This window comes from Porites lutea, chromosome 11, assembly GCF_958299795.1.
Source record: "Porites lutea chromosome 11, jaPorLute2.1, whole genome shotgun sequence".
Lineage (NCBI taxonomy): Eukaryota > Metazoa > Cnidaria > Anthozoa > Scleractinia > Poritidae > Porites > Porites lutea.
The window spans coordinates 22,514,188-22,540,740 of NC_133211.1; the positions used below are offsets into that span (position 1 = coordinate 22,514,188).

The following is a 26,553-nucleotide window of genomic DNA, read 5'->3' on the forward strand; positions in this document are numbered from 1 at the left end:
GGATCGAACTCGGGACCTCGCGCACCGAAGGCTGCTCACTAACCAACTGTGCCACCCTTGCTCCTCCTTTTCCCCCTGAGGACGAGGTTAATATGTTTTAATCATTATCTCAAGGACAGGACAGCAAATTATAAACTAATCTTAGCTGCACAATTACAAAGTGGGCGCGTTGTCAGTTATGGTTCATGAGGTCGTTCACGTGGCATGTCAAAATCTAACGATTCTGTCGTTTAGGATGTGATACATTTGGGTTTTATGTTATTGTATGACATCTTTGAAAGCTGGTTTTGTGATCTGTTTAAATTGATATGTAATGATATTATCACTGGCAAGTCTTAAAAGTGACACTGATAGCCGCACAGTCCGCACAGTGAACATGGCCACACTTACCGTGTGGAGACTGGGTACTAATCAGTATTATGTACATGTAAAAACTATTTTGAATAGTGTAACAACAACTAAACATTACCAGATAAAAAACTTAAAAATTTGAAATAAATATTTTTTAGCCAAATAAAACAAGAAGAGTACTCACCACAGGGAACCCAATCTGTTATTATAGGTGAAAGTTAACCCCCCCCCCCCTTTTATCTGTACTTAGGACCATTTGTAACGGGCACCCCCCTCAAGTATTGATCGGCAGGTGCTAAGGAAGCTCTATGCCAAATTTGACACTTTTGTCACGTCTGTAACGATCCGGCCTATATTTTGCACTAAGATACCTGACTATAATAATCGCGCTCTATTGCGTGTTTAGTTTTAATGCAGTGTCTTTTAGTTCCCTTTCTTCTTCTATCGGAATATCTTTAAACCGCGGCAGCCATTTAGGCACTGAGATCTGGCACTAGAAGATTTTTAATTTGAAATGTAAAGAAATATAACGTTCACTCGAAGTAACGCTGAAAATTCGCGCCAAAAATTAAAGAGAAAGACAATATCGGTCTCTATTTCCCACTGACTAAGCTTAAAAGTTCACATGAAGTAATTTCCAGTGCCTCATGTTGTGCAGGCACCAGATTTCTATTCTTTCTATTCTGGGAGAAATATAACGAACAAGTAATTCCGCAGAAAAAGCACTTCATTTGAGTGTCAATGTATAAGCACGAAAGTACTAATTGGGGACACTATTTTTAACGTCTCCTAGTGGAGAGGGCACCACCATTTTACGTGGTCCTCGGAGCCATGCGAAGGTCTACCCGTTTGCAGGGCAAAGGTTTTCAGTTACTTTAAGACCCTGAGTATTGGTCCAACCCCGGGAATCGAACCCGCGATCTCCCGCTCGGCAGTTAAGCGCTCTACCGACTGAGCTATATAGCAACTACAACAAGCCAGAACTTACTACGGAGTTCTTCAATGTTCTAAATTCAATAGATTCTAGTGACGACTCTGAGCTTGTTAGGTCTTTATCGTCAGTATAAGCCGCATGCGTATTAAAGCCTGATGCGGCCTTGTCATCGAACACTTCCCGGCTTTCTTCGTCTTTCGTGCTCCCCGCCTCCTTCTTCTCGCCTGTTGGTTAATATACAACAATTCGGTAAGTCTATAGTTTAGGCACTATAGTAGACCGCAATACGTGCGTCTTATCCATCATGATTAGACTTTGATAGATTGAGCTCGAAAAATTGTGGCATTATATGCTGCTAGCAGTGCTCGTATATTCCTAAAATCATGCCATGTTTTTGTAAATTATACCCATTTTAGCAAAATACGCAAAATTTATGCTTTTACTTTTTACTTCAAATTTGGTAAAAATACCTCAATACCGCAATGCAACAAACAAGTAAATGGCAAAAACATTTACCCTATTTATATGCAGGAACCTTAAGAGTGCATTATTATATTTATTCTCTGAAAACTATAAATTTTAATTTCTTCCTTATTTCATGTCGTGTTTTAATGTCTTCCTCGTACCTTGATTTTCCTGCACACTTTGCCTGTCTTCCTTTCGTATTAACAAGGCGCGTCCTGTTCGTAGTTTGTCCGGGGTTACCTGGGCTGATGTAAGGGATGTCTCGTTGTGAGTGCTGGTCATCACTGGTGAAGGTTGAGGCGAGGGACAAATTTCCGATTTAAAGAGTTGAAGGGTAAAAAGCCTGAGACCAGTTGCGCTACTGACTCGACTGCTGGTGCCTATGAAATATCACAACCAGGAATGATGCGAGTGAATAAGTGTAATGATGATGTTTAAACATGAGAGACTGTAAGCCATTCTGAGCCATTGCAAGCTGTTTTTTCTTAATGATGAATAGGTTAGCTACATAGACAAAAGACTGACAATGGCTGTGCAACTTAACCCTGCCTAAAAAGTCTTCCTGATTTACAAGTAATCAAGTTTTACTTGCAGTGATCATGAAAAAAGAAACCGCCCCTAGAAGGCACCATGTTTCAGTACGACAAGGCTCAGAAGGCTACATCGCGCAGCAAAATCTCGGCAGGCAGCAAAATAACTGTTACCATATGTAGAGTCTGCTGTAGCACTGAGTTTCCTGTTCGTAGGAGCCGTCATAGCTTCTGTTACGAACCATGCTCGCTTCCTTTTACGCTCAGATATAGCATCTCTAATCTAAAATCCAAATTAAGACAATTAGGGGAATTCACAGGATAGAAAAGACAGTGCGCTTCGCTTATATTCTACATGTAGGTTATTTTCAAAACACACAGCCCTCTTTTCGCTTCTCTTACTTGCGGCCTCCGAATAATGGCTCCTTTTCGTTCAAATTAGTCCCTATGCATGTAACCGCGATCAATAAGGATTGCCTTACAACGAAGCCGATCATAGATTACTAAAAATGTTCTATAAAACAAATATGATGCCACGACAGGTTCGAAATTTTAGAAAGGACGAAAAACATTATATTAAACACGAGCTGGAGTGTTTCATCCTTTATCCAAACACCAAGAAAAGCGAATTGAAAAGACGAAGCACATCGGGGTTTTTTAAACCAATCTCGAGATCAGCCTAAATATCAGGTGAAGCTACCTTCTTATATTAGAGATCCTTGTTTTTTCCTATGGTTTATTTGGGAGTTTTCGCGTAAGTCTTGACGAGAACATGACAAGTACCTGCTTGTTTAAGATGCAATGGAAAACAAATATAAGAAGTCCTTGCAATGAGTTAAAGATCGTAAATAAGTAATTGAAGATGATTTTGTCTGACGACATTGTCAAAACACCAAATGACCAGGAAATTCCTAGGAGAGGTAAAAGCACAAAAGATGCTTTGAGCCCGCGCTGGAATCTTCTTGCCAGGGGTTCGTTTCTCAGTCGATGGGTTGATAGCATACTGTGGATAACTAGTGCAAAGACCACCATGTTTCCCTAGAATAAGACAAATTATTAGATTGCTACTGTCAACAAAAAATACTGCCTTAGGGACAAGTCGGAAATGAAAATGCATTATTTCTTAATCAGGAATAGAAACATGACATTACTTTTTTTAGCCACTGTTCTGTTAAGCGTTCTTTTGCAATAGCTCCCGGCCATTTGAGGTCAGGTAGAATAACGTAACCTATAAGGCCAGGCCGCTAAGCATGGCTCCCTATGGCTCTGAGTTTATGTGAGAAGTTTTGGAGGAGATTTTTGTTACAATTAGCCTTTATTTGTAATTGAAAAAAAAATGACCTTTCCGGACTTGACCTCGCACTTCGAGTTCGACTTTTGTTCTTTGTGATTATTTTCGTGTTGCTTGAGAGGACTGTCGAAATAAAGCTTTTCAATATTCCGGCTGTTTATAGAGAATTTCGGGAGGAATATTAGAACATCCATGTTCTGTATCCTATATCCATTTGTCAAAAATTCTTAAAATTGTTTTAACTTACGCTGACAATGAGAAGTGCCGGCGCCACAAATGCCCAAAGCACGTGATTGTGTGGACTCAGCCAGCACGTGTTTATATCAGCGTACCCTCGACCTTGTGTAGCTGCCAAGGAAGCTGACACGACTAGAGCTGGAAAACCTGGAAAAATGATTAATAATGGACTTGGAAACTGAGAACAGGTTTTGAGTTTTCTTCAAACTTTAACCATAAGTATAAGCTAATATTGAATCAAGTTTTTCTTTTTGCTTTTTAGCGCATAGAACGGTTTTAATATTATTGAACAATTCACTTGAGTTTAAGACTTTTTGAAATCAAAATATTGATTAAAAAAGAAAGTTTTTGTTGGACCTGTACTGAAACATTAACTAAACAATAAAGCTTACCCCAGCCCAGACTGTAGAAAAATTTGATGTTTATAAAGTATGTGACTCCAATAACTTTGACTAGGGAGAAATACAGCTGTATGCCCTCAGATAACATCCAACAGAAAATGGACAGAATAAAGAAGTGAAGGAATACTGCTAGCACCGTACAACTGGTCTGTAAGAAAAAATTCAGTAGTTTGGGCGTTAAAGCAAACCGGATTCTTGGTCCCTTAGAGTGAAAAAAAAAAGAAAACAAACAAACAAACAAGCAAACTAACTAACTGCAACATGATTTAACATTAAAAGAAGAAAAATCTGGCTTAATTTGCTTACTGTGTGAAAAAAATCTGTTAGGTTACTGGCCTGTGTAACTGTACAGACTCTATGTACAACGTACAAGCGTTATCTTAAACTTCGTGGCAAATGTTTCTAAAGAGAAGGGTAGAGACGGAACTGAGCAACAACGTACGAGTACGAGAGGGAAGAGGGACACGAGAAAGGAATTGGAAGCAAAGTTTCCCTGCCCTCGTTCAGCCTTCCTTGTGTACCCTTAGCATTCGCACCCTCTCGATTTTCCCTTCCCCGTCTGGGCTGGCTAGAGGGTCCGCAATAAGTTTTTCTGGTTGCGGAATTTGCCATTTGAAGGCCGATATTCGGAAATGAAAGTGTACATGGGATGCGGGATCCCGAAAGTAACCATCGGGATTCTCGCGGGATTGAAGAACCCTATCGGAGACCCTCAGGTTAGGCTTTCAAGAGTTTGCAATTGGTAAAAGTCCTGCCAGAAATGATCCCGGCTTTTAGTCTAGAAGCAAGTTTATTTCCAACCTTTTCAAAAGACAAGGCAATGCCAATCAGTGATTACTAGCTTTGCAAAACCAACCTGGTTTTCTATTTCGGCAGTCTCCATGGTAATGATGAGCACGTCTGTTACCGCTATGGCAACGCAGAGATTGACAAGAACAACGGTTCTTGGAGAGCGCAACTTCTTCCAGAAAAGGAACGTGACAAACAAGGTGACCATTATTCCTACCAAAGACAAAAAACAGCCAACTACAGAGATCCAGGAGAGAGCGGTTCGGTGGCTGGCATCTGTTATCTAGAATTGAATAGTAATCACCAAAGATCAAAGAAGAAGGGAAAGTGATGAAAGGACAGAATAAGATGTTGATGTATGGATTACCGTTTGAACGCATATATCTGGCCTGAGTGGGGGTAACTTTAACTGAAGGTTAATTTAGGAAAGGAACATAAACACGTATACATTTGACGAAATATCTCTGAGCCTTTTCTAAGACTAACGCTGTTATATGTTAATCAAGGATGACAGGCTATAAGCAGCCTTTAAGTCCTAAAAAAAACATTTTGGGGTTAAAATTTTAGCTCTGTGAGTTTGTACTAATCGGCCTTCTACGAACTGGGCAATGTACGGGGCAAAGAGTTCTCAAATTTATTGAGACTAAATGCTTTTGTTTACAATGACTTCAGATTTGATGGTTTACTCGAATCCATTTCATTAGTTGCCAACTTGATTTCCCTGCAGTATCACCGAGACTAATTGACTTTCTTTTTAAGAAAGCTGCGGCATCCTGACTAACTTGGGACTTACCTTGTTCCCGCCGCTGTCCATCAGCACTGCGAATAACGTCATGTGATTGCAGGCGCAAGTTGTAGTTGTTCTGCTTGTTTGCGAGGTCACCAATGCGCACCCACGTGACGACCAAACGTTCTTTTGTGCTTTTATGTTTGATTCGCTAATATTAATGAATACGCATATTTTCTCCCCTTCAGTATAAGTAACCTGGAAGAGAACAAAATTATCACGAATATCTATTAATTGCAGTTTCTAATAATTTTTAAGCAGACAGTTGCAATGGAAAATTCAAGGATGAGGAACATTTTGAACTCTTCTTGGGGGAAACGCTAGTCCATTTTTGCCTTGGTATTCTAAACACTTTGTCTAGCTTATGTTTTGCACATTTTCCAAAAAGTGTATGCATGTATATCGAGCTCTAACCACCCTAAGCACGACTTTCTTTTATGTAATGTTTCATTGGGGATCACCAAATATATCTCAAATCAAAATTAACAGAAAATTGTGAACGCTTCAAAACATAGAAGGAACACAGAGACCAGATTCTCAAACTATATAGGCCAGCAAAAATAGAGTATTCTCAGTTTATCTGATCCTCACTACTATATCAAAAGCTTCATCATCTTTGACTTTTTCCCCTAGAAACAAAGTTAATATTCCAGTACCTTGCGTTTCTCTAGAACCAATTTAAATAGTGGTGCGATAACTTCAGGTGGGCGGGGCCTCATTGTGATTGATGCCACTCTTGAGTCAAATGACCAGTTAGAGTCATTTATCAAAGAAGTACCAGACGTAATGGTAACACATGTATCTGAGCTTTTCAGAACCTGATCCAGAGTATTAAAGTACACACCCACTACTGTGACCGAGTAATTTGTTTGGCCGAAGAGAGTCGGCGGAAGATCAATGGAACTTTGTCCATGGGTCATCTTCAGGCCTTTTGTAGACGCCTACAGGATATAAACCAGTCATGAAAACAAGTACTAAACATAAGAACGAAATCATACGAGCAACCTATATAAGTTAAATCAAGGAGATAGTGCTGGCATAGATTATATTGACAAATATTGAAAGGAACGATATGTTACATGCTTTAAAAAACTCAGTGGTTGAACTAATACAATATCAAAACTTTATTTAAACGACGCTTGCTGAAACAGGAAATTCAAACTTGTCAGTGTTTCATGGTCTTTTTTATGAGGTTTTTAAATTGTATTAGATCTACTGTGCATTTTCAACTCACAGAACTGTTTGCAGGAACCTTGACTGCCAACAAAGCAATGTTTTCAGTATTTATGTGAATTTCTGTTATCTTGCTCGTAGAATGGTGTCCGTATTCATCAAGTGCCGATACCATCTGGTACGCTAAGTCACCTTCAACCTACGACGTAATGAGAAAAAAGTAGAAACCACAAAAGCTTACTACTGAAATCATGTGTCCATGAAATTTTGCTACTGTGTTTTCTAAACGTCCCCTTTAAAGACGGTTATAACTGTGCCTTTTTCAAGTGCAGCCTTGAGTATGTATAATGTGTGTTTTTTTAGTTTTTTAGACATTGTCGAGCGCTTATGAAAATATAAAAGCGGGAAATTTATTGACATAAAAAGGGAAAACGTCTGAAATTTTAATGGTTACAATTTTTAATCCGTGATATGATTGACATCTCACAACACAAAGGCAATTAGCGACGATCATCACTATTTGCTACGAATTTTTGGATTATTTTTCCCAAGAACAGCGCAAGTAGAATAAGGGAACTTCTCTCTCTTAATTGTTCTCATAAAACATGAGTATAACTGCTTTCATACTTCGTTTCAAACAATATATCAGTCTTGTTGTTAAAGGGGCTCTATACTGTCATGGTTAGTTCCCTATTGTTTAGTCAAAGCTGAGTTGTGAGTAAGTATTCTCACTCATCTTTTTCATAACTGAAACTTTAAAAGAGAGATAAAAGATAATTATATCAAAGGGAAAAAAAGGCATGACTGGTTTTTGGTCACAGGAGTTTCAGCATAAAGTTGTTCTTCTTGTATTGCGAACTGTATTTGCCGTGAATTTCTGATTACTCAGTTTCTTGCAATAAGGCTTTGGGTAAGAATATCCTTGCATGCAGATAGAAGATAGTCTGTCGGCACGCATCCCCTATTTGTGCGTCAATTTTCATAAAATGTGTTAGCGTTGCATTTTAAGGTTAAATTTGACCAGCATTTTGTACAGTCTCGATTGACTTGAAACTTGCAGTTATAAAACTAGACAGCTCTGAGACTTATTTGCTGAAGTTGGAGAAAAATCTGTCGTGGGATTTCGAAGTTATTGAATGACATTCTTTGTAAAAATGCGGTTTTAAAAAGATGCCGATATCTCGCGCGTTTTGTAACCTACAAGAAAATGTAAAATAACATTTTCTTAAAGTCACACCCCCATTCTTTACTAAGGATGCCAAAAATATTAGAAATCGGTTAAATCGTTCGTGCCGAAAAACGCGCTCCAAAAACATAACCAAAGCGATTATAAATAGCTTCGGACATCCTTAAATCAAAATATGTTTTTAGGGTTTTAAAATATACCAAAAAATCGTGACATAGCTCCTAAAAGTCAATGAAAATGAATTGTCTTTACCTCAAGCGAATTTTTCCAAGCGGGTAAATTGCTTATTCTCAGCAGATTGCTAGAAGCCTTCACCAGGTTGTTGATATCTTTTTGATTGCTGAGGGCTTTGTCTTTGTTTACAGCGTTGTATTTTATCAGCCTCGTCAAAGCATCTACAGAAGTCTTCATATCTCTTTGGTACATCTGACTTGATTTATTTCCTTTAGGAACACTGTAGGTTGCCGTTATGTTTTCTAAGTCCTGGAGTATGGAACTCAATGTCGTGTTCACTGCGTATCCATCTGTAAATGCTACAACCTTTGGAGAAGACAAGGAAAAAAAATCGTAAGCAACAAGCATGATTACACCCACGGATTGGCAAGCATGATTTCATTTTAAGTAGTGAAAATTACATGGATTTTTATGAGCATCTCGTTAGGGACTCCTCCCGCTATGAAATAAACTTATCCCTCTTGCTGACAATCTAGTCTGTCCACAGACGTTTCTCTTTCCAACGATTTTTATCTCATAAGCGCGCTCAACAATCTCTAAAAAGAAAACAAGAGGTCCATGAACAGGCTACGTGCTTGACTATAAAGCTCAATTTATGAAACCTTGTATAAAAAAAGTAAGAGATGTTGAATCCGATTAGGGCCGACACCGTCACCTTTGAGAACAGTTTTTACTGTAGAGCCCCAAGAATCTGATGGAATACCTTACCAGCCCACCTCTGGAACACTGACTGTTCAGTAGCCTACTTTAAGAAAGATCTTTTTAGTAACTACTTGTATCTCACTAAGTCTGTTTGTGATGTCGATGACACTAGTCGGCTACTGAACAGCTTGCTCGATCGTATGTGTTGTTCATTTTTTATCGATGTCCTCCCCAATTCTGGTTTTGCATTTCCGTTTTTTTTGTCGTTTCTAAAGTATTGTCATTCTTGTTAGTTGTATTACTAATTTTCTTTTCTCTTTTTTCTGGACCTCGTAGTGGAGCTTGCTCTATGAGTGATTCAGGCCTTTTGGCGAAGTTTATAGATAAATAAATAAATAAATGAATAAATAGTTTACGTTTCTACTCACGTCAGCATATATTTTCCTGATTTCAAGGTTCATGCAATCTGAGAAGTCGACTTGGCCCCATACGGCTTTTTTAGAGTCGGTGATGACACAAGATCTTACCGAAAGACCTGTATTGGAAAGAAAACCAAGGAAACAAAAAACTTTTAGGAAAGATAACAAACTAAAGGAAGATTTTTGTTGCAAGTTGGTCCTCTATATAAATTACCTTTCAAAAGAATTTTAAGCTTTTCTTATAAAAATCTAGCATAAATAAAGATAAGGTAAATAAAGATCAAGGCATCTCATTACATTACAGTTCATCACAGTTCATCACATCTCATTACAGTTTCTTGTATTGTACTGTTACCTTACCAGTAGCATTAGGACATCTTTGAATGTCACTCATTCCAGGGGCCGTCATTGACCAAGTGATTCCAGAAAATGATTCACTAGGACAAAATACTGCTCCTTGGGTATGACAAAAAAAACAAACAAACAAACAAATAATCAAAAACAACAACAAACACAAAGACAAATACACAAAGCATCAAACCACGAGAAACCATGGAGGGCATCTCTTATTTTACTTACTGATTCTATTTCGAAACTGAAAAAAAAAAAAAAAAAAACTCCGATCGAACAAACTTTAACTCCAGTACAAATTTCGTTTTAATTAGTAATACCTTGTGCAGTCAACCAATCTGTGCTACACTTAATAAAACCGAGGCTCCGTATTCACTTGTGTTTAGAAGAGAATACGCAAGTAAGCACCAAAGTCGAATCACGTTCATCTTTACAAAATATTAAGGTTAAAAATAGCAAGGCGTTTTGTGAGTTTATAGTTAACGTTTCAGCAAAGTTGAAAAATATCATCTAGCTTGTTTGGTTGCATTTCGGGTGGTTTCCTTGAAAGTACCCTTTCATCTCCCCAATGAAAACCAGAAACGTAATAAGAAAGCCCCTCCATCGCCTCTTGGCTTTAAATCGATGGTCTGCCAAGTAAAATGAAACTTCATTATTTTGCAACATTCTCACATTCTCTCTGTTATTTGTCTTGTAATATTCTATAAACTGATGAAAGAAGGGAATTTCATGTATTGAATTTCTATTTTGGTCACCTTAATCCTGAAACTGCGAAACTTTCTTTTTATTTTACCTTTACGTAGTATAACAAGTTTTGCTGAAGGACTGGAACTAGTTCCATCGGAGTTTCTGACATCGCATCTGTAGTACAACACGTGACTCCGTTCATCCTCTGGCATGTTTCCTTGAACTGTAAGCGTTAGTGAATCATTGTTGCCGCTGATGAGTTTTTCTTGACTGTTTTTCTTCCTTTCGTACCAGAAGACCTTAAGACTTGAGATGTTACCACGTAACAAATAACAATGAAATGTGTAACTTTCTCCTAAGGAGAAAGCAGATGATAATTTATTCCTAAACTTTCAGCAATTCAGTGCAACTGTTACTTCCATTTACTGCGCGCAAACTATCAAGTTGCTAATCATCAACCTTCACGGCTACCGTACCGTAAAAATTAATAAATCGGGCTTTAGTTATTTGGGTGAACAAAAAAGTTGCTGTTGACGCCTCCGATCTTGGATCTATCCTGATTTTAGTGTAGCTTTACGGATAGTCTTGTATCTATTTTTTTCTTTACATCAAATTCATCAACAGGGTACTGGCTGCCAACTTGTGGTCGTTTAAGCAACAAAAAAATATTATCCTAGCTCTCTTGGTTTTAAAAAAGTGAATATTCGCTTTCTTCCGGCAACCACCATTTTTGGCGGCTCCATGACCGTTGCATCACTGGGCCGATAAAAATGACATCTGCTTAGAGCCAAATAAGAGAAACTATTTTTTAAAAGAATGAACAGAGCTATGTTGCAAATAAATGTTGCTATCTATTCTTTTTCTTTCACTTTGTCAACAAATTTTATTTCTAGAATAACGTGTTCGTGTTCGTAATATTGTTGTAGCCGCCATCTTTAATTTTATGACGGTGGAAGATTGGGGAGAGTAGAAATAGTAACCCTTACGGTAGGTGCGAGGGCGAAAGAAGGATAGGGGGAGGGGGAGGGGGAGTTGGAGGGGAGAAAACGCCCTCTTTCCGCTCCCTTTGACTTGCCCCATCTCCTCCTCTCTGCGGGAAGTTTCAACATGGCGCTTTCGCGAGCAAATTGCGCGCTCAAAGAAAACGCCTGCACTGCAGGCTAGAATCTGATTATTTCATCCACGTCCGTTGTCGTTGATACATTAACCTACCTTGAAACGATGTCCTTACAAGAGGTCTGATTCTTACTTCAGGTGGCTCAGAAACATTCACGAATACCGTTTCGTGTCGACTTGACTTAGATATACTGAAATAAGGAAAGTTATCACTTTAAAAAATTTTCCAAAGACGTCGAGAATTATTAGCTTTTTATTCGTTATTCCGTAAAGGAAGGTTAAGGTTGTTAAGGAAATCAGGAATTCAAAGTAGCAGTAGGAGCCCCATACCAGCGCGCCCGGAGCTTGACACTGTTTTCAAACATCTAAGAACCTAACAGTGATTCCTGGATGAAATGGTGGTCCATCATTGAAGGGGCTGTTTCACGTCTGGCCAGTTCATTTTGTTCATAATTTTAAGCAGGCATCATTTCAAAGTGATAACTTCACCCCCTTATGAATGACAAGATCACAGCGTCGTGTTAAAAAATATGTCTCCCATTCATTATTTCACATGTTACAAACAATAAAAACGAACTATGGAAAACGTTTAGGCCAAGTCGTTTTCAAAAACCACAATTGCAATCCGTTTCAATCTTCTCCAAGTTTGCCAGACTTTACATACATTAAGCTAGCTGGCGCGGATGGACCGTCCATCCATCCATCCATCCATGTTTTCCAGGCTGTGTTATTCATACTTTCTTTTAAGGTTCTGAACGGTTATTCTTGTTTGACTCAGTTTGATGGCAGTGTCCACTGATTGAATTTTGATACATTTCTTGACTTTGCTCCCTTAAGTCATTTCCAATCAGTTCGGTGTCGATTTTAGCCACAAAAAACACATATGAATGTACTGCCTAGTGGAGAAGAGTTAGCCTAGTCGCACAGTTCTCACACTTGTATAAGTAAAAGAGAGAGAGTCAGTAAGTACGACAAATTATAATTAAAGCACCCCAAATTTGAGTCAATTGAAGCTGCCTTGATTTATAAATGGAGCATATAAGGCAGGGTACACGTGCAATTTCTTTAGCTTGGACAGATGATGTAATTTTTGTCGTGTGATCAACGTGTCCCGAAGTGCGCAACGACCATGCTTAACACAAATGCACTGAGGCAAAAAATAACGGATAGCGAGGTGCTATTTTTATGTTTCGTCTGACATCTAAGAAAAATGTTGCTGGTTACCACACGAGCGACAGTGCTTTGATTTGCTCGTCTCGTTGTTTTCAGAATATTCTCACTTTACGAGTCACTCGGGTGGCTATAATTGATTGAAATTTCATCGAAAGGTGCAAATGCAACATTTTGTATCACTTGCGCATTAACAAGCTTAAACTGAACAATGTTTAACAGTCCTACCGTGACAACTAAGCAACAAGTTCATGTTAATGCAAGAATGGTGATGACGATGATGATAATAATTATGTGATGCTGACGATGATACAAATTTATCTTCCAACCTGACATTGCAAGTGTAACTTCCAGAGTCTGCCTTTCCCATCATTCTTATTGTTAATACTGAGCATGTACTGTTATGCTGTTCGATTTTCACCCAGTAGGAAGACTTCAAGGTCACGTGGTTCCATTTCCATGAAAATGTCAAAGCAGAAGGTCCGATCGCCGAGCAGTAGGCAGCCATCTTAGTACCAGCTTGTTCCGAAAAATGTGTTGTTATAGTGACGTTGGTAAGGTCTATTGGAAGACAAAATAGACGTTTCATTTGCATGAATTTTAGTTGATGTGATTACTTCGAGACATATATAACTGTCCACTCAGTTCACCAAAATTTAACTAGAAACCCTTCACAGGCAAACCCTCCACATTTTGTAGAAAAATGCCAAATATTATCTGATTAACTCGTGTGGCAAGCCATGAGGCTCGTATTTGTTCTCCCTCTACACTCCACGTGTTATCTAAGAGTCTCATAGCTAACAAAGCAGGCAGCGAGCGTTTTTGTGATAATGATTTAGTATTCACTGTATGACGAGCGTAGCACAATAAACCCGTTGTGGTCTTCAAAATTTTTGCCGATGATTTTCTATCCCAGGTATATTCCTTCCTGGACGACTCCCGCTGTTAGCCTGTGTTTCGATTCAAAAGAGTCTCACAATGCCAAAACTTTTAAAAAAATGTAACTAACAATAAAAGTTTAGTTTAACTTTACCTGGTTCTTGGATTACTGTAAAGGAGTCAAGGTCTATAAGCAGAGATCTATTCTGCCTGTTGTTTCCGGTTATAAATGTTCGTAGTCTCACTTGAAGCTGTAAGTTTTCGAAGTAAGGAATTCTGAGCTGGAAGCGTGCAACAAGGTTTTGCGGTCTAAAACGAGGTTTCACAGTCAGTTGTCATCTTAAGAACAGTGCTAACAGTCTGCGTTACTGATTTCAGAGTTGATTTACAAATGATAACGAAAAAGGGGAAAAAAAAAACAAACTGACGGACGGTGTTATTAGGTAAAAGATATAATCATACGTATATATACTTATTCTACAACAATATCCAAAATTATCTTTTTAAAAATCAAACATAAATCGGTCAAAATAAAACTCGCAGTCTGGTACATAATTCGCTTAAAACTTGATAGCGATTAACTGTTCCTCTCGTTGGTACTGAGAGAGTTCCAAACCTAGAGAAAATGAACGAGGCAATTTGACTTCTTAACAGCAGAATCTTTTCAATATCGTAGTACAATCTTTCCAACCAATGAAATTTGACATTTCTCTTTATATTTCATTTCAGGTAAATTCAAGCCACATTTCAACGTAGATCTTCTGCTTTCGTCATTAATAAGAAAAAATATTGTATTCCATAGCTCTTATACTTGGGAGTTCTAAGCTGTTAAAAGTTAATTTTACTAAATACTGATACTCTTTTCAATTAATGCTGATAATTTTTCCATTACTACTTATAATAAATATGATAACCATTGTACAAAAAAGAGAAAACAAACAACAAAAAACAAAAAAAGAAGAGCCCAGTGTACTTGCCAGCTTAATATAACTCTTTACTTTATAACTCAATCAAGAAAGCAGTTGATAAATTTTGTTTACATTTAAATGATGAGATAGTACTTGCCAGCAGCCAGTACAGTTCTTTTAAAACAGAGTGATCGGGATGATGTTATCATATTTCCCCGATCACTTGCCCTGACAACTAAAAAGTAGTGTACACAGATTTGCTATCTGTATATAGATGAATTGTCAACTCATGCTTGCGTAGAGATTCCCCCAAGTGGGGCATTCATCAAATACAGTAGCGGGGCCAGGATAGATCCCCGGGGAACTTTACAATCTAAGGGCGTGACCCAGATGCACCATCATCGATTACAGCCTGGGTACGGTTTTCTAGGTAGGCATTAAACCAGTCTAGAAATTTACCCTGCAAGCCACAGCGGCGCAACATACCATGATCAACTGTATTCAACCATAAGAGAATCACCCAATTGTTTTAATGGTTACCAGAAGACGGCAAAAAATCGTTCTCAACCGCCGGCGATGTCTAAGTTTACCACAAATATAAAGAGGTTATCTTATCGATAACTTAACGTAAAACAATATAAAGCAGACTTACCCCTGAAATGAAACTAAAGCTACCTCCTTGGGTTCAGGAAGATGGGAAATAGCTCTCAAAAACTGAAACAATAATAAGTATAAAACATTTACATATCGAGTGAGGAGTACTAAAAACGTTTTAAGAGTACTTTATGTCACTCAACAAGCACAAAAAGGGTTTAAGCCGGAACCAAGAACGAGAAGTCCAAAGACTACTGCAAAGCTGATTTAAAACAACGTGTCTTGTTTTTTATACTGACAATATTTCGGCTGGCCATACCATTCTTCTCCAGGTTTACAGATGTTACTGAACTTATGTGGGAATCACAATATTAAGCCGGCGTTTACTTCTGAAGGTTTTAGGTTGAAGTGGATTGTCTGTTTGTCTGCTTGTCTGCTGGTTTGTTTGTTTTTTTTGCTATCAAGTAGTTATTAAGGCTATATTCACACAATATATAGTTTTTGGGGCGCCATAAAGAGCTATCGGCATAAGGCCTCTGTTCAAACACAAGAATGGCTGTGCCGCGCCGATCTCGAAAGTAGAGCATAATTCATAATTTTAAAAATCACATTTTGGTGACCTGCTACGATGTTAATCATTTTAAGAAAATGGTGCGGGTTTGAAAAACCAAATCACTATTATTTTGTTTAAGACATGACCCACTAATCATTTTTCGAAAGCAAAATCGTTACTAACTTTCCGGCATTTTCATTAAAACGATGTCACATGACCTCTTAGTACAAATGGCCTACTATGCCGGTGGACGCTGTTTAAACTTTATGAAGAATTGATAGATATATTCGAGGAAAACAAGCAGGGTTTTAATTGGCAGTAAAATCTGTACGTTAACTCACTTCGTCGCATTTGAAGAACATTATGGCCGACAGGTGTCTCGCAAAACCGTCGCGAAGTCTCTTGCTGAAGGTTTTACACTGCAATTCTCGGGGTTTCACATGGGGAGAATCAATTACGATTCAGCAACAGTGAGTAAACATTTCCGTTTTTACTGACCAAAGAAACATTTCATTTCAGAATGATATTTCGCTACAAACCATGAGATTGGGAGTCGTGTGCTGAGAAAAGTTAAAAGAGAGTCCAGAGTCCATATGACTATCTTATCGTCCTGTGAAATGTACAAAATGATTCATAATCTTACATCAAAAACTCTGGACCTCGAAATCAAGAGAAACAGCTGTGGTCCTCGTCACACTTTGCTTTGGAGCACTTTGCGTTGGAGAAGCAATTGACCCCGTGGCAATGAGTTTGTGCGTGCGCATTACGTCATAGCGTGAAGTTCAAAATGGCGACGAAAACGGTACAAATATGTGACCAACCAAAGGAGTGTGAAGAATCTGACAGACAGCGCCTCTACTGATGCTCTGTAGCCGCGCTACGAAATTGGTAACCGCGCCTTGAAGAATAGACTGTGTTCTCCTTCGTTGAACGCAATAATATCACAACAATTACCAACAGAAGTGCCTTGACAATTTTTTAAATTTTGATTAACTTACAACGCAGACAGTAAAGCTGAAAAAAGAGTGAAATTTAACATAAAGGTCAGATACGTCAATTGGCTTTTGATTTAATTGCACATGCATGGCAGATGACATTGGGTTTTCTTCATTGAAAATTCAAGAGTGCAGTTAATTGCGAATAATTATTGATTTAATAAATTTGTTGGTTTTCCAGGTTTGCTGGATTATAATCTGTGGAAATGGTTGTGATTAGAAGCAAAACGTACACTAATCCCTTAATATAACTTACGAAATATTAGTGGAAATACAATTTTAAGAGAAAGCCATTTGAAACTACTTTGTTCAAATGTAAACTCTTTCCAGTCACTTTTTTATAGCTACATGATTGTCATTTCTCTTCATATTGCAGCTGTTCTAGTTACCAAGGAGACGATAATGAGTTCTTTTATTACCAGGTTTTGTTAAAATGCGATAAAAGTGACAGACTCCAACTTAACTCGTTCAGTCGAATTATCGATCGTCTTCGCGTCGATTTCTTGGGTTTATGGTTTTGCTGCCACCGGCTAAAACAAAGATCCTTGCAAACCAGTCTGTTAGAAACAACATCTTGTTTGGAATTAGAAATGAACTTTTCCGTCGAGTCATCAAAAGTACACAGCGGTTGTGATTCACATAAAAAGCTGGGTATGCAAGGATGGCAACCAAGCTATCTTAACAGCGAAACATCAGCTGCATTTATATCAGTGATTATTGCCAATTCACTCGTGCTTCCATTTAGCATATGTTTAAACGTTCTGGTGATAATCGTTGTCATAAAAACACCTCGTCTGAGAAATAAGTACAACACTTTGTTGGCCAATTTGGCCGGAGCTGACATTTTGACAGGTGCATTGGGGCAGCCAGTCTTCATTATCAAGCAGACATATCGACTAACAACCAAGATGAACTGCTTCATCGAAAATAACGATATATTCTTCTACGTTCCACCAGTCATCGCATCAACGCAGATTTTGACGTTAATGAGCATAGAGCGTTATATAGCAATAAAATATCCCTATAATTACAATGATATCTTTACCAAACACCGATTATTCGGAGGGATACTGGCAGCTTGGTTTTATGCACTTGGTGTAACACAATTGAATTTGATATTTCCACAAAATTCAAGTCTTAGTGTGAGTTTTTCAATTTTTCGCATCCTAGTTTTAATTTTAAGTTTATGTATTTTAGTCTTTTGCCACGTTGCTGTTTATCATGAGGCCCAAAAGCAAATACGGAAAATTAGGGCACAGCAACTTTCTCCGAAAGCCAAGGAAACGTTTTTAAGAGAAAACAAAGCTTTGAAGACTACAAGGCTCGTTCTTGGGGCAGCGTTGTCCACCACTCTCCCTCATATGTTTATGAGAGTTGTTTTGTCACCTCGCATCGGCACATCTGTGATGGTATTTTTACAGGAAGCGATATCTCTGTCTATTGTGTTCTGCAACTCTTTATTTAATCCGTTGATTTACTGTATAAGAAACCGCGAGTATCGCGCAGCTTTTAAAAGAGTCCTACGGTTACGACGAAATCAAGTGCAGTCAGCAGGGATATCCAATTAAAGTGTTGTTGGCACCTATTTCAAAAATCACAGTTACAGTTACATCAAGGGAAATAGATAGCCGCCACCTTTTAACATTCCTCCTGGCTGATCGAAATCCCAGTTTTGGGATTGAAAGTCACTTTAGATCGGGTTAAACCATGCAATCTTGACTTGAGCCCCTCGAACTTTTCACGTACGAAGTTTAGAATGGTATATTGTACTTAAAAATGCGTTCCTTGTTGCTTACTAGATTTAACCGTGAAAATCTTGCAAATAAATGGTTATTATTCCTTTGTAAATTATCTCAGGAGAGGTAATAAAGTTATTGTATTGTATGGCACGATCTTTCCAATTCGTTTTCCCAAGATGGCTATAAAGGCTCTGGGGCTTCTGTCTCGGAGTTGACCATCAATGGTGGACCATGCTTACAATTTATATAGTCAAACATTCGGCTGAAAATTCCATCCACAAACATTTAGCAATTAAATATGATCTCTTAATGGAACGATCGACCCACGAGTGTAGACAAGTCTTCTGAAGAGACTAAAATAAAAAGAGCACTGACTCCATAACTTCTAAAGCTTCCTAAACAAAAAGACGCGAAAAATTTAATTTTCCAACGTTAATTTCCTTTTTTTTTTTCATGTAATGGTTAAGACCCCCAGGTGCTTGTGACCTGAAGCCAGTTGCTAAATAGACTAAATAGGGCTCACCCCTTTTTTCTTTGAAATTTACACCGGGCATTTTTTCCATGCAGGCGGGCCGTACTTGACTTACAGAGGGCCGCTGAAATTTAATATATAGAGGATATTACACGGTGGCGCGAAGATATGAGTTTTATTTTCGAGTGGCAAAACAATATTTTACGAACGAGCGCAGCGAGTGAGTGAAATATTGTTTTTGCCACGAGAAAATAAAATTCATAGCTTCAAGCCGCCGTGTAATGTACTTTTTATTATATAGACAAAAAAACATCGATAAAATAATGGATGGAAATGACCGAAATTATGTCATCGATAAACTCACGTGTGAGATTATGGAAAATAAACCACTCGGGTCCCGGATGTAGTTTTTATGAATTTTACGAGTGGTATATTTTCCAGTAAAACACTCGCGTCTATATAATAAAAACGTTTAACAGCGGCCCTGTTGTCTGTATTTTTCATGTTCTTGCCAAGACAAGGGTTTAACTGATCCTTCCAAGAGCTACCAAATTAAAACTGAGTTCAAATCTTAAAAGTGATGTGTGTTCAGTAATTGTTTGTTTGTTTTTTTACATCATTTAAAGAAAAATGTACCGTACACATTTCCAAGGCTTAAAAGCCACGCCACGCCAACAGAGTTCGCTGAACCAGTCATCCTAACCAAATTTTTACCTCAATTCCGTAATTTCGTCAGCTTTGATCCGCTGCCTATCGCATATCGTGGTCCCGAAAATATGTTACTTTTAAAAGTTTTTTTTTTACATTTCTTACTTGATGTTGGTTCACTAAAACAAAAATTATACAAACCCACTTCCTAAGATCAACAAATTCCGTTTCGTTTTCACAATCTCATTCCCCGGGATGAGTGTTGCTCCCCTTTTCCGACGAAATTCCCGGCGAATCTCGCGGGGACGGATACGTACGTACTTACCATGCATTTACATGGGAAATCCGGAAGTTCTGGTCTGAAAGTTAATGTTTAATTCGAGCCATTCCGTTTGGGGCGTTTCAGAAAATATGGGCCGTAATTTGTTGTAGTTTTTTTTTTTTTTTGCAATTTTTCTACTCTTTTTAGTCTGTTCAGCTGATTTGGATGTACATCGTAGCGGGTCGTCCTCCCAACCACATCAAATTTCATAGTTTTTAATATGTTTATGCAAAAAAATTTCCACCTCGGTGCAGTGGGTTTGTATAAGTGGTAAATAATCGTCGGAGCCGCTCTTTAAGGGACCGTCACCATAGGAATTCGTAAATAGACTGAATCAGCATTTGTACCCTATTTATTAAATAGTATCATACCAGTTCACTGATTTGTTTGCGCAACTTTATAAATTCCATCGACCGCTGGTCTCTCAGTTGCTCCCTGTAAGCTTCGCTGAGTATCTTTATTGTCACCATATAGAAGGATTCCTTCAGCTCTATTTAAAAACAAACAAAGCATTGTGTTCAGCTGATTAAGTGATCTACTCTTTGACTTGTAGACATCTACAGTCGGCTTCTGGTGGCTTGTACCCGAAGTGGGGGTACTAAACAAAGTTTTATTCAGGGAGGCTGCTGTATACGCACTGTCAGTTTGAGATATGAATAAATCACAAAATCAGAGCGTTTCCACGATCTTTTCACAGCCATAAAGTGCATCTGTTTGTCCTTTTGGGTATTTTTACAGACCGAAGTTACAGATTTCCCTAACCTTTCATATACCTTAACTAATTCAAAAAAGGGCCCTTTCCATTATCGTATGGAACAGCACTTGACAGAGCTGCATTATCCACTCTTTCTGACCGTCGGACAGTCTATTATCTGTATCAAATTTATAGGTAAGGTTCGGCCAGGTAACCCGCTTTACCCACTAATACACAACAGAGTGGCACCTATATCTACCAGTGTGTCTAAGATCAGGGAGTTCTAGCAGGCCCATGGCCACAAGGACTGAACGTTTCTCAAATTTTGGTTAGTGTTAAATATTAATCTTGTCAATCAATGTAGCGTATTAGTATTTATTATATTGACACAAGTGTTTTACTGGAAAATATACCACTTGTAAAATTCATAAAAACAACATCCGGGACCCGAGTGGTTTGTTTTCCATAATCTCACACGTGAGTTTATCGATGACATAATTTCGGTCATTTCCTTCTATGATTTTATCGATGTCTTTTTGTCTATATAATAAAAAGAACATTACACGGCGGCTTAAAGGCATGAATTTTATTTTCTCGCGGCAAAAACAATATTTTACCCACTCGCTGCGCTCGTTCGTAAAATATTGTTTTGCCACTCGAAAATAAAATTCATATCTTCGCGCCACCGTGTAATATCCTCTATATATCTATCACAACTTGTAAGGTATTTTACAATTCAGTCTTCCGACTGCAAAAGGGACAATAAACCAGTGATTTGATTTGATTTGATTCCCTACCCTTTTTTATACCTGAAGCCTGAAAAAGGTACCTTTTTAGGCAAAGCCTTCCCGTAAAGGCCTTTTGAGTGAGTACCCCCGGGGGAGAGCTTGTTCGAGATGAGCATTTGGAAAAGTAAAGCATCCCAGACAACTGCGGACGTTCGTTTATCTATTTATTTATTTATTTATCTATTTACCAGCTTTTCTGGACACAGGCCTGCCCAGAGGGAATGTGCACGAACGGGACTCATAGGTCCCATGCAAGGTGCCATCCCTGCCCAATCCCACACCCACAACCGGTGGTTGGCCACACCACCGGGGTCTACGACCCCTAATCTTTTCGAATAGTGATGTAGGTTCTTTTACGTCCCACAAGAACAGATCAGTGAAAGTGCTGTGAGACCGGACCTACGGTTTTTCGTCCTTATCCGAGAAGACTTGAAAGTCTAACCATTTGCAGATATCATTACAAAGGCAGCACTTTGTTCTCAGTTATTTAAAGACCCTGAGTGTTGGTCCGGCCGGTGTTTGAACCCGCGACCTCCCGCTCGGCAGACCTGCGCTCTCCCAACTGAGCTAACCAGGCGGCGGTCGATCCCCTGAGTACAAAACAAAATTCAGTAAGGGTCTTACCGCACTCAGACAACAATTAGAATGATAATAGCTGACCTCGAAATTTGATGACTTTACCTGGAGATCGAAGTTTTAGGGGGCGACTGTACACACCGATCCTGTTTTTGTACCCCAGGCGAGAACTAAACTCGTACACTGTTTCGTACTGAAACTTTCCAGTAAGAAATATTGACTGCGGAGGATTGTTGTAATGATCTTCAATCCATGCACTGTAACCCTCTTTTCTATATCGAACGAAAAGACTGCTAGGCTTTCTAATTCCGTTGCACTTGTCAGCTGACCATGAAATTTGTACCGTGGTGATGTTCGCGAAAACAACAACAAACGTTTTCGGTGGATCAGGCTCTGTAAACAGGAGATATTAAGTCAAGAAATGTACTTTAAAGCCAATTTACACAGTACACTAAAAATTTTTCGCCTTATCGTAATACGAAATAAAATAAGGCAGACGCAAGAATTGGATCAATTTTTGGTCTTCAGTTTGTCTTTTTCCTTATGGTCGAAAGATCGACCCGTGAATTGGCCGCCAATAGAACACCCGACAAATCGAATCGCGTAAACGAGCCTGTGATGTTTAACTTAATGTTAACTTCATTCAAGTAATTTTTTTCTGTTATTTTGCCTTTGAGGCGGTCTTAAACGTTCAACTTTAAATGTATTAAGTGATGCTTGTTTGTATTTTTTTTATCGTATGATATACTAAAAGTTTTAAAGGCGTAGGTACTGTGGGCATTTAATTTGTGTGAAAATAATTGATGATGATGATAGATATAAGGCGCAAAATTGACAACAAGAGCAAAAAAACTAAGAAAAACCAACCTAAGACTTCAAACGTAATGGTTGGTCTCGACCCATATCCTAGTGCATTGTACGGCATACAGGAATATGTACCAGACAAACTGCAGCTCATGCTATTGATGCCGAGCGACGCCTGCCATTTTATGCCACTGACCAGGAGGTTTCTATAGAATATTAGCTTAAACACAGAGCCGGGAATGCGCCATACGAATCTAGGCTTTGGTTCTGCTGTTACGAGGCAACGCACCCTCACTCGTTGCCCTTTGCTTACAAATATCTTTTGTGCGTCTTGGACGGCTGTACCATTGACTTCTAGATAAGTATCTGTTGGCTTAACTAGTTAGAAAAATGAGAACAAATAAATTATGTGATTTTCTTATCAAAATCATCAAACATTGGCTTAAAAGAATGTGAATTCTGACTTTCTTTTTTTTTTTTTGAACAATTTAAACCATGTTTGATATAGAAATGGAGATTTTTGAAAACGATGATGTCGTACTAATCGTATACGACGGTTAGCCTTACGTAACATCAGTTGAAACCAGATTGGACACCTTATGAGATTTACACAACACATTATTCTCTTAACGTAACGATCCAATAGCATAGCAGAACCCCACTAACCTTGTAGAATTACTGAAAAGGAATTAAACACTGATCTGTAGTGTCCAGGGTTAAGCACTCAACTGAAAACGGCGAGGTTTCAAATATGATGATGGGATACGCCACAAGTACATGTATATTTTAAAAATTACTGGAATAGGTAGATAGTCCTCGATGCAACCTCGTTCCCAGGTTCTTTCTCCTTCCCGTCTAGTCTCTCTCTCTCTCTCTCTCTCTCTCTCTCTCGCTCCGTAGGGCGGGTAGGAGAGAACCCTGGGAACGAAGTTGTCCTCGATGGTGTAGCGAATATGGATGTAAGTTTTGAAGCTAGTGTCTCGGGTTCAAAACATCCCAGTTCTATTTATCTATTTTATTTTATATTACACAGTAAAGTTGGCTTTAAGTTGTTCCTCATTTAATTTTACTGAAAGAAACAATCTGGCTTTAGCCGATGTTACCTAATGCTAACACTATTCGACTAGTATTACGCATGCTCTGTAAGGGGTGCTATCGTATTTCCACCGTTTTAGCGTTTCATGTGGACGGGAGAAAACGACTCAAAAACGTTACATGTGAACTTGTATAAGAAAAAAAATTCCATTTCCAAAAGGTCAGGGCCTGATCTATGAACAATTAAAAATACAGCGATCGGAGAAGCCGAAGCGAAGTTAGGCTGATCGGGGTTTCATATGTTACATAATTATGATCTCTAACTTTCACGATGGCTCCTATTGTCCGATCAGACTCGAGCAATTCACAATGGCCTAGCACAGTTACAAGTGAAAACGAGGTTGGAGTTGACCTCGTTTTGATACAGCCCTATCTGCTTTATTATGTAAATCACGTTGTTTTTCTTTATGCCAACTTTTTTTTAAAGCATAATTTCCGTAATAAAAGGAAAGATGTTTGTATCAAAATAAGGTCAACTCAGCCTCACGTCCAGTCAAAGGCTGGATACTAAGCCCTCAACGGGCCTGAATCGCATCGTAGGTGTTTGTCGATGCTATTTTGTTCTGCCCCCAAATCGTCCAACGGTATTTTGAAAACATTTTATTGGAAAAGACTATTCACTCATTCAGTTTTTGAAGAATGTAAATCGTTATTCAGTTTTAATGTCGGCATTGCTAAGTAATTGCAGTGACAACTTGGGACAAGGAAAAACCTAAATCAATTAAGCTTACTGTTTGTCCAGAAGACAACACTCTTTATTTGGCTTTTTCCAACAACGTTGATGGCGTATATCTGGACATGATACTTCTCCCCTTTGGTAGCATTCTTGAGGTCGAATGTTCTGTTGTCAAAATAGCCAGCGTTATTCCACTTTGTCGAAGAATACTTCTTGTATTGTACAACGAAGTGTGATTCTGGAAGGCACTTATAACCAGGGACGTTCTTCCATGTGATTTGTTTTGTTTGCGGATCCACCACAAGATTTGAGGGAGGCCGTGGTAAATCTGGTTGTAAAAAAGTCAGAACTCATTCGCCACTTGCACATCTCCCAAAATGCACCTTTTTTTCCCCCACGAAATTTTATAGAAGCATTGTTTTCAATTTCTCTTGGGAGGGCCGTAATACCCAGGAGAAATGAAAAACAAAGGTTATGCAAAATTTGAGGGAGCAAACAGGGTGTGTTATGTGAGATGTGCAAGTGGTGAATAGTCATAGCGACATAGCCTTCTTGTTCTAAAGAACATCACAGTTTGAGATCCTTTGCTGAAATATTGTGAATAATTATGTGTCATGATCAGTGGATAATACCCAGCTATCATATTCTTACCAAATATGGTAATGGTGAATTGTCGCTGGTCACTACCATACTTATTCGTCGCCACACATGTGTAATTTCCTGCCTGTTGGCAGTTGATGTCTTTAACTATCAGCATACTCATTTTGTCATCACTGTTGATTGTGTAATACGCACTGCTTTGGACGGTGTGATTGTCGTGATACCACGTGATGTTTGACGAGGAGTTTGTCGTGCATTGCAATGAAGTGGAATTGTGCAGATTGGTTGAATAATCTGTATTCCTCGTCAGAATAATCGGCCATCCTAACAAACACGAAAAACATACCTTGAGAAAGGACTAAGACGTTTAGCGAGGAAAATTTATAAGTTTCCATTCTTTAGCATGTTTTATTGCTGTTGTAAATGGATCAACTGTAATAAAAGGGGCGTTCGGAGCATACGATTGATTGGCAATAGCTGTCGTTAGGATACCTAGTTCTCCAAAAGTAAATCTTGAGGTCTTCTTGTGCCTTAAAAGTTTATTTATGGTCACGTGACATGTTACGTGACCAAATATTGAAAATGAAGCAAATTGGCGAATTGGTGGCGAATTACTTTGTTTGGATAAATAAATTGGCGTTTCTGAAAGAGGGTGAGTATACCTTACTTTCTACGTCCGGAATGAATGTACACGAAGTTTAAAATTAAAGCTTTAAATATTAAATTCAAGATTAAATTAGGGAATTTGATATGATAGACAATTGAGAATTCTGCAATGCTGATCGTACTATGTGAAAATTATCTTCACAAACAATAAACACGACACCGAAAGCTGTCAGCGGCTCCAGCCCCGTTCTGTTTTGGGTTCTTTTGGTGTCGTGTTGATGTCTTGCAAAGTTAAGTTTCACGTAGTACGATCAGCGTGGCCGCATTCTCAATTGTCTCACGGCTTGGTATATTTTTGCTGATCAGGTCTTCTGATCATACGTTCTGCAGCATATTCGTTTGCGGTCCTTTGCAGTTAATGTTCAATTAGTATTTCAAATATTTTTTTCCCTCATGATTTTTTCTGAGCTGCAATGGACAGTCATTCCAAACGTGAAGAGTTCGAAATATTTAATTGCAATGAGAAAAATGTTATTGCTTGATTTCTTTTCTTACACCTGCCACCAATTTGCCAATCATTTAAGATTTTTTTGAAAAATGGTCTCGTGACATATCAAGTGACTTATAAACACAAAATTATTACTTTAAACTGTTAAAGACGATGAGTGATTTATTTGTGCAAAATTTTGATTCAGCTCATTATCCTCTGTGCCAAAGTTAGAGAGAGCCAATAAATAATTTTCCAAAGGTAAACCCAAGAGCATATCGGTCCCTACTAACCATTTAGAGCTGAGAAGAGTACAACGATAATTATGCAAGACCAGTCCCAAGCATTCCTCAT

General features: G+C 38.5%; 1 protein-coding gene across 1 annotated transcript; it reads right to left on the reverse strand.

Annotated features, from left to right (window-relative positions):
- Positions 1–1,318: 1,318 nt before the first annotated feature.
- Positions 1,319–26,553, reverse strand: LOC140952308 (uncharacterized). The gene is made up of 21 exons (XM_073401731.1): positions 26,493–26,553; positions 25,158–25,430; positions 24,562–24,834; positions 22,799–23,113; positions 22,037–22,324; positions 13,093–13,324; positions 11,690–11,784; positions 10,584–10,832; positions 9,800–9,895; positions 9,449–9,555; positions 8,397–8,684; positions 7,020–7,157; positions 6,442–6,726; positions 5,792–5,983; positions 5,066–5,281; positions 4,201–4,357; positions 3,819–3,955; positions 3,064–3,318; positions 2,455–2,563; positions 1,912–2,130; positions 1,319–1,509 (listed from the first exon to the last, which is right to left on the reverse strand). The coding sequence occupies exons 1-21, from the start codon at positions 26,551–26,553 to the stop codon at positions 1,319–1,321; spliced, it is 4,176 nt and encodes a 1,391-aa protein (XP_073257832.1).